The 15,468-nt window shown below is 63.8% G+C and overlaps 2 protein-coding genes across 7 annotated transcripts in view; one reads left to right on the top strand and one right to left on the bottom strand.

Moving 5' to 3' along the window:
* PC (pyruvate carboxylase) overlaps positions 1-15,468 on the bottom strand; it is a 97,871-nt gene that overhangs the window by 7,325 nt on the left and 75,078 nt on the right. For 5 of the 6 annotated variants that reach the window (XM_045558374.1, XM_045558372.1, XM_045558371.1 and 2 more), the window contains 8 exons: positions 15,175-15,359; positions 14,795-14,960; positions 14,517-14,662; positions 14,249-14,366; positions 13,768-13,919; positions 12,152-12,270; positions 9,527-9,689; positions 7,132-7,314 (listed from right to left, as the gene is read on the bottom strand). In XM_045558374.1, the coding sequence (XP_045414330.1) occupies positions 7,132-7,314; positions 9,527-9,689; positions 12,152-12,270; positions 13,768-13,919; positions 14,249-14,366; positions 14,517-14,662; positions 14,795-14,960; positions 15,175-15,359 (1,232 nt within the window). Of the gene's footprint in view, positions 1-7,131; positions 7,315-9,526; positions 9,690-12,151; positions 12,271-13,767; positions 13,920-14,248; positions 14,367-14,516; positions 14,663-14,794; positions 14,961-15,066; positions 15,131-15,174; positions 15,360-15,468 lie in introns of those variants that run through there. The other variant, XM_045558376.1, reaches the window with a different exon arrangement.
* On the top strand, positions 646-4,086 carry LRFN4 (leucine rich repeat and fibronectin type III domain containing 4). The gene is made up of 3 exons (XM_045558377.1): positions 646-888; positions 1,329-2,687; positions 3,253-4,086. Exons 2-3 carry the CDS (start codon positions 1,339-1,341, stop codon positions 3,809-3,811), a joined length of 1,908 nt encoding a protein of 635 aa, XP_045414333.1. The 5' UTR covers positions 646-888; positions 1,329-1,338; the 3' UTR covers positions 3,812-4,086.

Here is a 15,468-nt window from a genome sequence, read left to right as displayed (position 1 = left end):
AGGGCGGGGCGGCGGGGGCGGGGCGCCTGCCCAGAGGCCGAGCCCGTCGGCCCCACCCCGCAGCAGCCCTGCCCGGGGCGCCGCCCCGGCCCCCCCAACGAGCCCCGTGCCTGTTGGGGACCCTCCACGTGACTCGGTGATGCAGAACGGTTATGACCTTCAGCGTGCGTCTGTGAACGCGAGGGTCCCAGTAACAGTGCGGGTTTGCGCCCGGCCCTGCCGGTGGGTGCAGGGACGTGTGGGTGTGCGAGCATGTGTGGGTGTGCTGGGGAGGGTGCCCAGCGACATGTGACAAAGGCTCCAGTCTCTGGGAGATGGTGAAGGGGCCCGCGAGCAGGCGCTTTGTCTGGCTGTCTGCAGAGTGAGGTTCGCGCCGCGGCGGGCGCCCGTGCGGTGCAGGATGCCGGGGCGCCAGGGCGGCCGGGGGCGCGCGCGCCTGTGCCGGGGTGAGTGCGCTGCGGCAGCGCCGGGGGGCAGCGCGGCGGGCCCGCGCCGGCCCGGGCCTCGGGCGTGACTGGGCGCCACCCGTGGGCGCTGCAGTGGTCGCGTGTCCCCGTGACCTCGGGAGGCCGCCCGAGCCCGGGTGGATCTCCGCGTGCCCCTCCCCGTCCTCCCTCCACGTGCGTGTCAGCGGCGCGCGCGCCTCGGCGCGCACCCGCCCGCCTGTCGCCGCCGCTGCCGCCGCTGCCACCGCGAACCGCGCCGCGGAAAGGTGCCGGGAACCGAGCGAGCCGGGGCCGCGGGCCCAAGCGCCATGGGCCGGAGGGAGGGCGGCAGACAGCCCGTCATCCCCGGGCCTCGCCCCCGCGGGAGAGCGGCCTGGAGTCGGCGGGGGCTGGCCAGGCCCGCGGGGAGGCCGGCCCGCGCCCCCTGAGCGACAGACACCAGGTGAGGGGGCTGCGGGGGGTGCAGCTCGGGACTGGCTGGGGAGGGGCCACGGGCCACGAAGGGGCTGGGGGGGACACCTTCCCCAGCGGGGGAGGGGATGGCGCGGAGGGGGGAGGGTGATGGCGATTTCAGGGGACGCCAGGGAAAGGAAGTTCCGGGACCCTCCCTGCTCTCGGCCCACCTCCGCTTCCTGCCTCATGCCTCACCTTGTCCCCAGCGCCTGGACTCCCCCTAACTGCTTGGGAAATGTGACCTTTACTCTGGGGGGCCTGGCCCTAAAGGCCCCAGTCTTCCCTAATCCCTGGAGGACCCCTTGGACCTCTGACCCAGTCCCTCCCCAGGCCGGGCTCTTGGAAGCTGGCTCCTGGGACAGTGCCCTGGGCACGAGTGGGCACCTGCACCAGCCCCACCTGTGCCTGGGCTGTGGCCCTTCCCTACAGGGTGCTCACCATGGCCCCACCGCTCCTGCTGCTGTTGCTGGCCAGTGGAGCGGCTGCATGTCCCCTGCCCTGCGTCTGCCAGAACCTGTCCGAGTCACTCAGCACCCTTTGTGCCCACCGAGGCCTGCTGTTTGTGCCCCCCAACGTGGACCGGCGCACGGTGGAGCTGCGGCTGGCTGACAACTTTATCCAGGCCCTGGGGCCACCTGACTTCCGCAACATGACAGGGCTGGTGGACCTCACGCTGTCTCGCAATGCCATCACCCGCATTGGGGCCCGCGCCTTTGGGGACCTGGAGAGCCTGCGCTCCCTGCACTTGGATGGCAACAGGCTGGTGGAGCTGGGCACCGGCAGCCTGCGGGGGCCTGTCAACCTGCAGCACCTCATCCTCAGTGGCAACCAGCTGGGCCGCATCGCGCCAGGGGCCTTTGATGACTTCCTGGACAGCCTGGAGGACCTGGACCTGTCCTACAACAACCTCCGCCAGGTGCCCTGGGCGGGCATCGGCGCCATGCCTGCCCTGCACACCCTCAACCTGGACCACAACCTCATTGACGCGCTGCCCCCGGGCGCCTTCGCCCAGCTCGGTCAGCTCTCCCGCCTGGACCTCACCTCCAACCGCCTGGCCACACTGGCACCCGACCCTCTCTTCTCCCGGGGGCGGGACGCGGAGGCTTCGCCTGCCCCCCTGGTGCTGAGCTTCAGCGGGAACCCCCTGCACTGCAACTGCGAGCTGCTGTGGCTGCGGCGGCTGGCCCGGCCCGACGACCTGGAGACCTGCGCCTCCCCGCCCGGCCTGGCGGGCCGCTACTTCTGGGCAGTGCCCGAGGGCGAGTTCTCCTGCGAGCCGCCCCTCATTGCCCGCCACACGCAGCGCCTCTGGGTGCTGGAGGGCCAGCGGGCCACGCTGCGGTGCCGGGCCCTTGGTGACCCTGCGCCCACCATGCACTGGGTTGGCCCTGACGACCGGCTGGTTGGCAACTCCTCCCGAGCCCGGGCTTTCCCCAACGGGACCCTGGAGATCGGGGTGACAGGTGCCGGTGATGCAGGGGCCTATACCTGCATTGCCACCAACCCCGCTGGAGAGGCCACAGCCCGCGTGGAGCTACGGGTGCTGGCCTTGCCGCACGGCGGGAACACCAGTGCTGACGGGGGCCACCCCGGGCCCTCGGACATTGCTGCCTCAGCTCGCACTGCTGCCGAGGGCGAGGGGACTCTGGAGTCCGAGCCAGCAGTGCAGGTGACAGAGGTGACCGCCACCTCAGGGCTGGTGAGCTGGGGGCCGGGGCGGCCAGCTGACCCTGTGTGGATGTTCCAGATCCAGTACAACAGCAGCGAGGACGAGACCCTCATCTACCGGTGAGGACGCACGCTTTGCTCGCCCCTCACCCCGGCTCTGCCCTCGGCCACGCCCCCACTGCCCCCTCCGTGCTTTGCCTCCGGCTCCTCCTCCCTTGGCATGCTCTTACCCCCCTGCGCTGCTGTTGTCTCGGAGGAGCAGCAGCCTGGCCTGGCATGGCCTGGCATGGCCGCCTGGGGGTCAGGTGGCAGCAGGCTGCCGGGAGGGGTCTCCCTGGGCGGCGCGTGGCAGTCGGGGTCTGTGCTGCAGCACATGGTCGCGCACACATGTTATTTCTGCCTCTGCTGGTGCTGTTCCCCGCGTCCCCCACCCCCAGCATCCTCTTCGCTTGCCTTGGGCCTGCGTGTCAGTGTGCACACCCATCTGTCCCTTGGCACCGTCTCCTGTCCCACACACATGTGCCTGTGTCTCCGCCTTCTTGAGTGAACACGCTGGGCCTGTGTGGTCTCAGGGGGAGGGGACATTCAGAGCTGGGAGCATGGGTTGGAGGCAGACTTTGAATGTGTGTGTGGGGGGGGGGCTGGACCCCAGCCTGGGGCTCTGACCACCTGCCTCTGCCTGCAGGATTGTCCCAGCCTCCAGCCACCACTTCCTGTTGAAGCACCTGGTCCCTGGCGCTGACTATGACCTCTGCCTGCTGGCCCTATCACCTGCTGCTGGGCCCTCAGACCTCACGTCCACCAGGCTGCTGGGCTGTGCCCACTTCTCCACGCTGCCAGCCACACCCCTGTGCCATGCCCTGCAGGCCCACGTGCTGGGCGGGACCCTGACTGTGGCCGTGGGGGGTGTGCTGGTGGCTGCCTTACTGGTCTTCACTGTGGCCTTGCTGGTTCGGGGCCGGGGGGCTGGGAATGGCCGCCTCCCCCTCAAGCTCAGCCACGTCCAGTCCCAGACCAATGGCGGCCCCAGCCCCACGCCCAAGACCCACCCGCCTCGGAGCCCCCCACCCCGCCCCCAGCGCAGCTGCTCCCTGGACCTGGGAGACGCTGGGTGCTACGGTTACGCCAGGCGCCTGGGAGGGGCCTGGGCCCGGCGGAGCCATTCGGTGCACGGGGGGCTGCTCGGGGCAGGGTGCCGCGGCGTGGGGGGCAGCTCGGAGCGGCTGGAGGAGAGTGTGGTGTGAGGGAGGCAGCGGCCGTGTGCCCTGAGGCCTAAGCACAGGGCGGAGGGTCCAGGGCACTGCCCGGCCTAGGGGTCCCTCCTTGGTTTTTATTCTCGGTACCTCAGGCTCCTCTGTGTACTGGGCGGGACAGGAAGCCCTCTCCTCGGTTCTGGCCTCCAGACTAGGGTAAGGGGACGGGTCCCTCTGACAGGTGCTCACAGCCACCGAGGCAGGCGCTGCAGCCACCAAGTGGGAGTCTTGTTTTTATTTATAATAAAATTGTTGGGGACACCTCAGTGCTAGTCTCTGGTCTCATCCGGCTAGATCCCCTGGGGAGAGGATGGGACATGGGTGGCAGAGGCACACAGGTCAGGACAGGTGGCAGGGCTGCAGGGCCTCCCCCAACCCTGCCTCATCTGCCCAAGGGGGCAGCACAGCGCAGGGGCTGGGGCTGGTGTCTTATGACCTGGGTGATCCCAGTCCCTGCCCTGAAGGAGCTGCGGGCCTGGGCAGGTCGTTTGAGCTCTGTAGGCTTCTGCCCTTGAACCTGTAAGTGCACAGCGTGCCCCTTCCTGGCAGGTGGGGACAGGAAATAGTACCTTACACCTGTAAAGCCGGGCATGTGGCACTCAACATGAGCATCTTCCCCAGCAGACGCGGCATGTGACAGTCCACAGGGTACCAGCAGGACTGGACTTAGCAACAGGAGGAGGTGGGAGATGGTACAGCCCTTCCGGGCAAACAAAGGGACCTGAGTTGGCAATATTCTTCTGAGCACAACTCACTAAAAAGGTCCCCTGGCTCCCACTGGTAATAGCCTTGTCCACCATCTCCCAGGGCATCTTCTAGATTCGTAAAATGCCATCCTAAAGGACTGGAAAGGGCTGGGAATCCCACTGCCCTGCTGTCAGCCTGGGACCCTCTGGAAGGTTCCTGCCAGTACTGCAGGCCCCAGGGAGACTGTGGCTGCAGCTGCTCCACTGACTCCCCTTGTCACTGGCTTTCTGGAAATTGGCCCTGGGTCTCCTCCCTGCAAGGAGCCGGCTGGATGGGGGAGCACGTGGCCCCTCCCCTGCTCTAGTGCCCGATCTGGACACCAGACAGTCCAAGGCCAGGGGACCCTGCTCTGCCTCCTCTGCCAGGACCCTGGCCAGGCCCCAGTGGCCTCCTGAACAATCTGCCCCTGGACGCTGGCTGGGCAGCATCACGCCGACACACAAGCGCCCACAGGCACAGGTGGCCCTTAGCCCCCCTGAGGGTCCGACCCAGCAGGTGGAAACACAAGGTGGGCACTGGCATCCCCTGCGGCCGGCCACAGCGAACACACTGCACGGACGCGCTGGGGTTTTCGGCGGCTGGCGCGCTAAGCTGCGCGCGTGCGTGCGTGCGTGTGTGTGCGTGCGCGCGTGCGTGCGTGCGTGCAGGCCGAGCTCATGCGCGTGCGCCGGCTCCCCCCCCCCCCCCCCCCCCCCCCGCCCCAGAACACGCTGGATGTGGCGCAAGAGCCTGGTTTAGGGAAACGGGAACAACGTCCTAGACAGAGAAGGGCGGGGGGTGAGAGCCGTCTGAGGGGGTGTGGACAGGGCAGAGAGGGAGGGTGTGCAGGACGCCCGGGACAGGAGCACCAGGACCACAGTGCTCGGCGCTGGCGGGAGGCTTGGGGCACGGCGGGAGTCAGCAGCCTGGTCTCAGTACACTTGGGGAGGACATGGCACCCCGAGACACCCACAACACTTGTCCTGCTGCTGGCCCCGTGATCAGGGGCCAGTGTGTCCCTTTCTCCACCTTGGGGGGGGAGGAGCTAAGGTAGAGGATGCTCCTGGGCCCTCCAGGGTGCAGGACAGGTGCAAAGTCCTATGGCCCAAGGGACTAGCTTGCCACACAGGTAGGACCCAGGTGCTGATGGTGAGGAGAACAACTGGGACACAACCACAGGGCCCAGCCAAGACCACCAGGCTGGGGGCAGGTAAGGGGTGGGGACAGCCCAGGTCATCCCACTGCGGTCACGCTGTACACTGGCCAGACAGCCCCTCCTAACACTGAAGCAGCCACAGACACCCCTGCCAGGAAAACCAGGCCCCCGCGGCAAGTGTGGGTCGAGCAGGTGATGCACCACTGCCCCGTGTGCAGGGCAGGGGCCCCCTGGCTCCCCACAGGAGAGTGCAGACCCCCAGCATCTGGCAGGCTCGCCGTTCCCTCTCGAGGCCCAGAAGCCTCTTTCAAAAGGTCTCTGCACTGGGGCAATTGCTGGGATCGGCCACAGAGCTGTGTGGACAGATGAATGACCGTGGGGTCCTCAGGGGACAGCACTGTCCCCATGCCCCAACCCCACCCAGCCAAGCCTCCACACAGGGCTGGGAGAAGCTGCAGGGAGGACGATGAGGCCCAGGTGGAGAGGCCATCAGCCAGCGCCCAGCACAGCCCAGCCCGCGGGACCCCGAGAGAGGCTGGGGAGGAGCTCCCACAGTGGCCCAGGGCCAGGCCCTGTCCTCCGGCTCTTCTTGCCCTGCCATGCTGAGGGTGGCACCCACGGAACATGTGGGCAGGTGCTGGCTTCAAAGAACAAGGCGGTATTTCCTGGCTGTGAATCCCTCTCTAGCTGCACACACTAGGGACAGAGCCCAGCAAAGAGGCAGTGGGTGAGCAGGACCCTCGCAGGCAGGGTGGCCTCCGCAGCCAGACGAAGGCACTCTGAGCTGCAGACCCACCGAGGGTGGAGCCACTGTCCCGGCCCCCTGCTCGCCACCCCCCTGTGGCTGTCCCTAAAGCACCCAACGTTGTGCACACACCAGGCCCGGGTGAGGAGGCCGCGGGGCCTGGCAGAGGGTCTGACTGTTCGCAAAGCGCCCTCATCCACGTAGGGCATGGGCTTGTGCTCAGGGTGGCCCCGTTTTCCTGAAATTAAGATTGACCTGGGAACTTGTTCAAAACACAGGCTCTGGGGCCTTGACCCAAACCTGCGGGATCAGGGTTTCCAGAAGGCAGCCTGGTAGTATCGAACACACGCTCCGGATGATTCTGACCCCAAGGGGGCAGGAAACAGTATGGGTCTCCCCAGAACAAGATTCCTGATGGCAGGCTCAGGCCGGTGCACCAAGGTGTCAGGAAGAGCTCTGGGGACCAGGCAACTCCAGGGAGGCTGAGGAGCGAGCGAGGGGCAGCCCTGGTGGCCGCGGTGTTGGAGCAGCAGGGAGAGGCCGGCGTGCGGCTACCACGGAGAGAGCCGCTACTCGACCAGGCCGAGGGCAGGGCCACGTGCCAGCCCCTCAGCAGGGATGCGAATGACCACGGGACGCTCCGAGGGCCGGGGGCAAAGGTAGGTGGGCGCCGCAGCCTCTCACCTTCACGCCTCGGACGCGGAACTCGGCAAGGGCTCTGCTCATCTTGGTGGCGGCTGTCGGGTGGTCTTTGCCGTGGGCAATGACTTTGACCAGCAGGGAGTCATAGTGGGGCGAGATGACAGCTCCTTGGAAAGCAGAGGCATTGTCCAGGCGGATGCCCATGCCCTCTCCGCTCCGGAACACCTGTGGGGACAGGCGAGAAGTCGGGACCTGGCTTGGTGGCTGCAGTCGGGATGTGGCCCCCAGCCCAGGCTGGCCACGCGGGCTCGGCTGCATGCTGAGGGCCGAGCACGGGGTGCCCCGGGCAAATCCCCACTCTGGCTCGTCAGGTTTTGCTCTGTTTCTACTGGTAAACCCAGGGGGATGACCCCTTCCCACGTCCCACACAGTCGCTGCAGCCTGCTTCCTGGGAGGACATGGAGGGCACAAGGGAGCAGAAGCCTTGCCACCCCGGGGCTGCGTGGACGGCCCAGCGTGGCACAGAGAGGGCCTGCGCGGCAGGGCCAGCCCCACCTCCGTTCCTGGGGCCGAAACCCTCCAACCTTCTGCCGCCTGCCTGACCAGCCCTCTGGCATCCATTCACCCACATGTCCCTCCACTCATATGTCGCAGGGATGGAGTGTCCACTGCAAGCCAGATAAGCAAGGACATGCACAGACTGGCGCAGGGACACTTTGGGACAATGAGTGAGGACAGGAGACCAGGCAGGCTGGCCAAGGGGTTTTGTTTTTCACATACGGGTGACGGGGAAGGCCTCAGCACGCACCCACGCCCCTGTCCTTCCCTTTCCTTGCAGGAGGGGAGAGTGGGAAGACGGGGCGAGGAGGCAGCGGACAGAGGCACGGATACCGAGGGCGGGAGAACGCCAGATGCGGGAAGACACCAGGCGCGTGGGCCCCGCTCCCCATCACAGCACGGAAGCAAACGGGGAGCGCGAGCGGGTCGGGGAGACACACAGACAGGGCAGCAGGGAGGGCGGCTCAGTGCGGGGGAGACAGGCTGGGGCCGTCGGGGGGAGGCGCTAACACTCGCATACGAGGTGGCACTCATGACAGGCCTGGGGGAGACTGAGCTCCCGCAGAGAGAGCCTCCCCGGGGCTGGGGGACCCGCCAGGCACACATAAGGAAGACGGGGAGTCGGGGGATAGCCCAGAGGGGCGTGGGACACCCACTGTACCATGTTTCCCCTGCTAAGGGGCAGAGGCCTGTGTTCAATAAAGAGGAACTTAATAAAATATTTAAGGGTGAACACTCAGCTGTGAGCAGGAACTGTCAGCTAAAAATACTCTGTGGTAAACCAGGCCCGAGGAGCCAGGTTTGGAAGTGGGGGTGGAGGGAGCAGCTCGGCCTCAGGCTGCCCCCACCTACAGGCTCTGATCCTTCCAGAAAGGGAGGCAGGCGGCCGGCTCCCTGCTGCGCTGCGGGCTCTGTGGCTTTCAGAATTCAGAGCGCCCCGTCCCTGCCCCTGCCTCACAGTCCCCACCCGACCCTGGGCCCTCTGCCCTGGACTCCAGGGCAGAACCTGGCTCCCCTGTGTCCTGCCTCCTTGGGGGCTGCGGCGGAGGGGGAGGCCGGTGCCCAGCGGGCTGGCGGGAGCTGCCGACATGCAGGACCCAGAAGGCGAGGGGCACGGGCACCCTGAGCAGGCCGAGGGCTCCTACCTGCAGCGGGGAGAGGCGGGGACACAGAACTTTCAGGGACCAACTGGCTGGGCCCTGGTGCTGAGAAGAAGCCTCCCAGAGAAGGCACAGGTCCTACTGTGCCAGGAGCCTGGCCTGGCACCCCCCGCCCCGGCACCCTTCCCACGCCAGCTCTCTCATGGCCGCCGTCTCGCAGCCCCTGGCAGCCCTGAACTCTGCCTCTCGGGCTCCTTCCTGCGCCACCACCTCCCTGACTCCCTCACTCCCTCCTGATGGGTCTCCCTGGGACAGCGGGGCCAGTCCTCTGCTGCCCCCGCCCGGGGTCCTGCCTTGCCAGCCCTCCTCCCTCAGCCTGAGGGCAGGACAGGCCCAGCCACTCCCGCCTTGCTGGCGGCAAGGATTTGGGCTCCTGGTGGAAAATCAAAGAGTCAAGGGCTGGGCTTCATTTCTGGGGACCCCGCATGTTACTCCAGGAAGCTGGTCCACTCCCTGTTCCCACGCGACTCCCCACGGGCTTCCTCCCAGCCTGAGTGCGCGGCGGCCGCTTTCCCCGGAACGCTGTCCCTTTCCTCCTGGGCACTGCTCGACTCCCATGACTCTAAGCTGGCTTCAGAGCTGCCCAAAAGAGTGCTCACCTTGACTGCCGGCCTGTGGCAACCTGGCACTGCAGCTCTGGGCGCGTGGAGTGGCAGCCTGGCCCGCGAGAATTGTCACACAGACTGAGACTAGCGTCTCACTGTCGGAATGTCACCCACCTCAATGCGGCCAGTGTCCGGCTGGAAGCTGCGTGCGGGATCCTCCGTGGTGACCCGGCACTGGATGGCGCAGCCATTGATGCGGATGTTCTCTTGCCGCAAGCCCAGGTCGGGCAGGCTCCTGCCCTCGGCCACGTGGATCTGGGCATGGACCAGGTCCACGCTGCAGGTGGCACAAGAAGACAGGAGAAGACAGGTGAGGCAGGGGTGGCTGGCCCTGCGGCGGGGGACGGCCACAGACTCTCGCCAGCCCGCGCAGCCAGCTGCTCCTGACCACGGCTCCATCATCACCTGCCCTGTTCCTGCCAGGATGCTGGGAGAGGCTCCGCAGACTAAGTGACAGAGAGCGTAGCGGCTGAAGAGGGGCCTGCTGAAACACGGAGGCCTGCCCGCTCCCCTGGAGCCTCTCCATTCTCCTGTCTCCCCCCGACCCAATTCCTCCCTGGAAGCCTAGACTTGAAGCCTTAGCAGATCTCTAGGTCGGAGGGTCGGGACACCCCACGTTTGGAGCCCTGTGTGCTAGGTTGCGTGGGTGGCTGCGTGGGGCAGAGACAGGCGTGTGACGGCCGGGCTGTCGGAGGGCCTCATGGCTGGGTGCTGGCTCATGCCCAGACCCCCTAGAGGTGATTTTAGAGTACAAGGCTCTCCACCTTTGCACGGTTTTGTAAGCTCAGCCTTTCTGACTGCCATGCTCCTAAGGACAGTAACAAATCCCAGTGGGACAGCTGTTAAAAGAAAACAAAAACTCCAGGTTTTAAATTTATTGTCACTGAGGCTTGTGGTAAGGACAGCCTAGAAACTACACTGGCAGATTTTCCTCAGTGTTTTGTTTTGCCTTCTAGACCCCTTCATAGCAGCGAGGACGATTACTGCTTATCGCCATGTCCACGTGCCATGGACGAGGGCCGTGCTCTTGCCATGCCTGCTCTCCACGGCGTGCGTGGAGGCCACTCCACGAGGGGGTCAAGGGTCAGGGAGGCTGTAGCTCGCCCAAGCTCCGTGGAGCTCAGGACCCGGGGAGAACCCAAACCCAGTCTGTCTGACACAGACTGCTGCAGCACACACAGACTTCCGCCCAGACAGAGCAGCCTCCAGGCAGGTTCAAGGCTGACAATTCACAGCCGCGTGATGGGGCGAGTCTCACAGAGCTAGAGTGCAAGGCTGGAGCCTCGGCAAAGGCTCCAGCCTTCACCTTGGGAGCATCAGGAGCCTGGTGGCCTTCGTGCGCCTGCCGGGCAAAGGCAGCCGCCCCTGCGGCATCCTCAGTCTCAGGTGGGGTCAGGGCTTGGGGAAGGAGCTGGAATCAGGAGTGTTCGTGGCGAGATGGACTGGCCCAAAGCCTGGGTTAAACACTTAAATTGGGCCGGGCACGGTGGCTCATGCCTGTAATCCTAGCACTCTGGGAGGCCGAGGCGGGTGGATCACTCGAGGTCAGGAGTTCGAGACCAGCCTGAGCAACAGCGAGACCCCCGTCTCTACTAAAAATAGAAAGAAATTATCTGGCCAACTAAAAATATATATATAAAAAAAAATTAGCTGGGCATGGTGGCACATGCCTGTAGTCCCAGCTACTCGGGAGGCTGAGGCAGGAGATCGCTTAAGCCCAGGAGTCTGAGGTTGCTGTGAGCTAGGCTGACCCCATGGCACTCACTCTAGCCCGGGCAACAGAGTGAGACTCTGTCTCAAAAAAAAAAAAAATCAACACTTAAATTGCTCAAAATATGTATTTTGAAACAGTGAAAGCCATTGTAATTGCCATTTATAAATTGGGCAGATTATTTAAAAAATGCCCATACTCGGTGCTTGTGGGAGAACACAGTGGCACAGCGTATCTAGGAGGCTGTCAGGCGAGACGTCGCTAAGCTTTGCTCAGGTAATCTCAGCAAGGTGTTTGTCCTCAGAGCTCCTCAGAGATGAAGTCCAAGATTTGGGCACACACTGGTGACCAACACCCTTAATAACCATACAATCCAGAAACCACCTAGTCGCCTAATGATACAGGACTACATAAATTATGAAATGCACAGATGATGCAGTAGTATGCAGCCGCTTAAAGTGTTTAGAAACAGTAATGGCCTGGCAGAATGCCTTCAACAAATATTGAATATTAAGTTTAAAAAGTACAATAAAAATTCTATATAAAACATCTCAGTTTCATCAAACTATTTATATAATAACGTAAGTAAAATGGAAAGAAAGATACCAAGAGTCAGAGCGGGCACAGCTGGAGGCAGGACTAGAGAATTGGGTTCCGGTCTTAGCTGTGCGACTGTGAGCAACCCTCTTACCCTCTCTGAGCCTTGGTTTCGATAAAGGGGGCTGATGGGCACCTTCCTCACGTACAGCCACGAGGGTTCCACGGCGCTGGCAGTGGGCACACATCAGCATCCGGACGGATGCGGCTCCCAATCATTTTTATTTGCTCCTTTGTACTAATTTTTACGATAACCGTGTGATACTTTTGCAATAATGATGTTTAAAAACATTAAGTACCTGGATCCCGGGCTGTTCCCCACCAAGGTGGAGAGCGAGCAGGCTCCCGGCCGTCTGCCCTCTCAGAAGCCACTTGACGTGGATTTTACACAAAACCCCCACCGCCCTTCCCGGCACCCCTGCCGCACTCACTCCGTGATCTCCTCGGTGACAGTGTGCTCCACCTGCAGGCGGGAGTTGACCTCGATGAAGTAGTGCTTGCCATGCTTGTCCACGAGGAACTCCACGGTGCCCGCGTTCTCGTAGCCCACCTGTGGGGCAACCGCGTAAGCAGCCTGCGAGCGGGCAGGGAAGGGGCGAGCCAACAGAAGCCGGGACGGGGATCCCATCCCACCCCTCGGGTGGGTTCCGTAACAGAACAGCCTGCAGCATGCCCTGCCCCAACATGCCCCCGCAGGAGGCCCGTGCCTAGGGCCCAGGGCCATGCCCCTGCCCGGACGCTTCTCCCAAGGACTCCACTGGGACCCAGGGGCTCCCTGGAGCTTCAGATAGCTGCACCCAAGACGTCAGCATCCGCCCCAGACTCGGTGCCCCTTCCTGCCTCCCGGGCTTGCCAGCTGAGGCCTCCCTCATCCGCTCACACCTACAGACCTCGGCTCTCCCAGACTCTCAGAGGGGCTGGCAGAAAGTTCCCTCCTCATCTACTCCATCGTTGCCTCTGGCCACCACCCAAAGAGATGTCATTTGAGAGGAACCAACAGATAATAACTCTAACTCAAATTTCAACCATAAATCCAGTTTCACTTCTGGTCCTACCAAACCACAAACTAGATTTAAATCATCTCCCTCAAATCTGTTAGGGAATGAGAGATGGCATAAGCCAATAAATAAGACCAAACTTAAGGTAAAACTACTCCTATGAGGTAACCCAAATCACAACTCTACATGAGATCCCAATCAATGCCTCATGTTAATTGTGGCCGAGGCCTCACTGCGGAGCGCAGGCCCTGGCTTTCAGCTTGGGGAAGGTTACAGATGCCTCTGGTGTCTGTCACATCTTCCAGCCCAGGCTGCCTGGAGGTCGGAGGTGCCACAGCTCTGGAAGGAATCAGGCCCTGGCTGTGGGACCCGGCCGCTGGGAAGGCCTGGCTCTCAGGAGGGCACAGGAAGAAGGGCGGGCAGGACCCCTGCACACACCTAGCCATGGCAGGTGCTCTCCGGCCAGGCCCGGGGGCAGGCCGTCGCTGGGCACCCCCCGACCAGTCTCCAGACTCCCAGGTGGGCCGAGATTGGCAGAGGGCCCCGAGTGAGGCCATGGACTGCACTAAATGTGAGGCAGGAGACAGAGCAAGTGAGGACAAAATGCCTTCACAATGGCCCTTAATCTTGACAGCATCCACTGAATCTACTCCCTTTACTCTGGGGTGAGCTGGAGCTGTGGCGAAGCCCGGTCTGGGTAGCAGAGGGCTAAGGGGTGGCCAGGGCTCTTTCCCTCCCTCTTCTTAGCCATCCTGGACTCTGGGCCTGGCCTCTGAGCCAGCTGCCTCTACTGTCACACAGAAAGGATGCTAAGGACCCCACTTTCTGGCTTCTAAGAGATTCCTTCTCCCCTTCCCTGCCCCTCCCTGGTCGTCCTGGGCCTCCCTGCTCCCCACAGGCCGTCCGCATGGGAACCCCTGCGCCCCGGCCATGAGGCCTGCGGGGAGGACACCGGGTGAGCCTGCACGTACAGGCGCCTGTCTCCACGTGGGCAGGGCTCCATGCCCTCAGCTGCCGGAGCTCCGTCCCAGCGGGTGCCAGCTCCTCACCTGCTTAGCAAGTTTGACAGAGTCACCGGTGAGTCTCGTCCGGAGCTGTGGGTCCAGGTGGGCAGCAGGGGCAATCTCAACCACTTTCTGGTGCCGTCGCTGGATGGAACAGTCTCGCTCATACAGGTGCAGAATGTTCCCATACTGGTCCCCTGGGACGGAAAGTAGCTGCGCTCAGCTTTTTCTGGAATCTAAATGCCACCCCCCCAAATGCCCAACAACCCCCACGTAACCACTGTGGCCAGGTGGTGCTGGCTTCCAGCAGTGGGCAGGGGCGGGGGCAGCAGAGACACTGGCACAACTGAGGCCTTTGGGACCTGACTGCTGGCCCAGCTCCCAGGGCCACTTTCTGGAGGGAAGGTTCTAGAAGAGCTCCTGGGGGGGCGCCCCAGCAGGCCCTGGAGCTGTCCCAAAAGCCAGCCACTGCGCACCCAGAAGGATCAGGGCCCTCAGCTTGGCTCTGGGAACACTGCCTACTCACCCAAGATCTGCACCTCGATGTGGCGCGGCTTCTCGATGAACTTCTCCACAAAGAGCGCCCCGTTCCCAAAGGCGGCCAGAGCCTCTGAGTAGGCCCGGGTGTAATTCTCCTCCAGCTCCTGGGAGGGCAGGCGGGGCTGAGTGGACATCGGGCCCACAGCTCTGTCTTGCCCTCTGCCATGAGCTGTGTGTGGCGCCCCCGCCGCCCGAACCCCAGGACAGGTTGCCCGGCCGTGCTCCCAGCCCCGGGTGCCTGCACCTTTGCTCACCTCGTAGCTGTGCACGACCCTCATGCCACGCCCCCCGCCCCCATAGGCAGCCTTGAAGATAATGGGGAAGCCGTAGGTGTTGGAGAACTCATGGGCCTCGTGCAGGGAAGTGATGGGGGCGTCTGTGCCAGGGACGACAGGGACACCTGTGGGGAGATAGGCGTGGGGGGCCTCTGTAATAGGTGGGAATCCCTGCCAGACCCAGCAAGGAAACAAACACCCCCGCCAGCCCCTCTCCAGGAGCCGCGTGGCCCCGGTGGCTTGCCCGCCGTGTTCACCTGCGGCGATGGCGATGGCCCGGGCCTCCACTTTGTCCCCCATCTTGCGGACCACCTCTGGGCTCGGCCCAATGAACTTGACTCCAGCATCCTGGCAGGCTTGGGCGAAGTCCGCTCGCTCGGAGAGGAACCCGTAGCCAGGGTGCACAGCATCCACGTTGTTCTCCTATGGGTGGGGGTTGGAAGAGGCTAGTACCCCTCGGTCCCCCTGCAGGCCCTGGCCAGCCTCCTCCCCCACCTCACCCGCTTGGCTCATCCGTCCCTCCACTCACACACTTATTGCGGCCAGGGCCTGGTCAGAGCTCAGCCTCGAAAGACCCCAGGCATTCCGAGGCTCCCCGGTCCCTGCTGCCCCGGCCCAGCTGGCCTGCCTGGCGCACCTTGGCCACCTTGATGATGTCCGGGATGTGCAGGTAGGCCTGCACGGGGGCGAGGCCGCGGCCAATGAGGTAGGCTTCGTCTGCTTTCTGCCGGTGCATCTGGCCTGTGTCCTGCTCAGAGTACACAGCCACGGTGCGAATGCCTAGCTCTGTGCAGGCCCGGAACACACGGATGGCGATCTCGCCTGGGGAGCAGGGGTACCAGAGGTTAGATTCATGTGTCCTAGGAGAAGCAGGAAGGGGGTGGAGAGCTGGGTGTGGGGGCAATGGCAGGAAGAGGAAGGCTAAGGCTCC

Source organism: Lemur catta, chromosome 7 (genome assembly GCF_020740605.2).
Source record: "Lemur catta isolate mLemCat1 chromosome 7, mLemCat1.pri, whole genome shotgun sequence".
Lineage (NCBI taxonomy): Eukaryota > Metazoa > Chordata > Mammalia > Primates > Lemuridae > Lemur > Lemur catta.
This window is presented reverse-complemented; position numbering and strand designations above follow the sequence as displayed.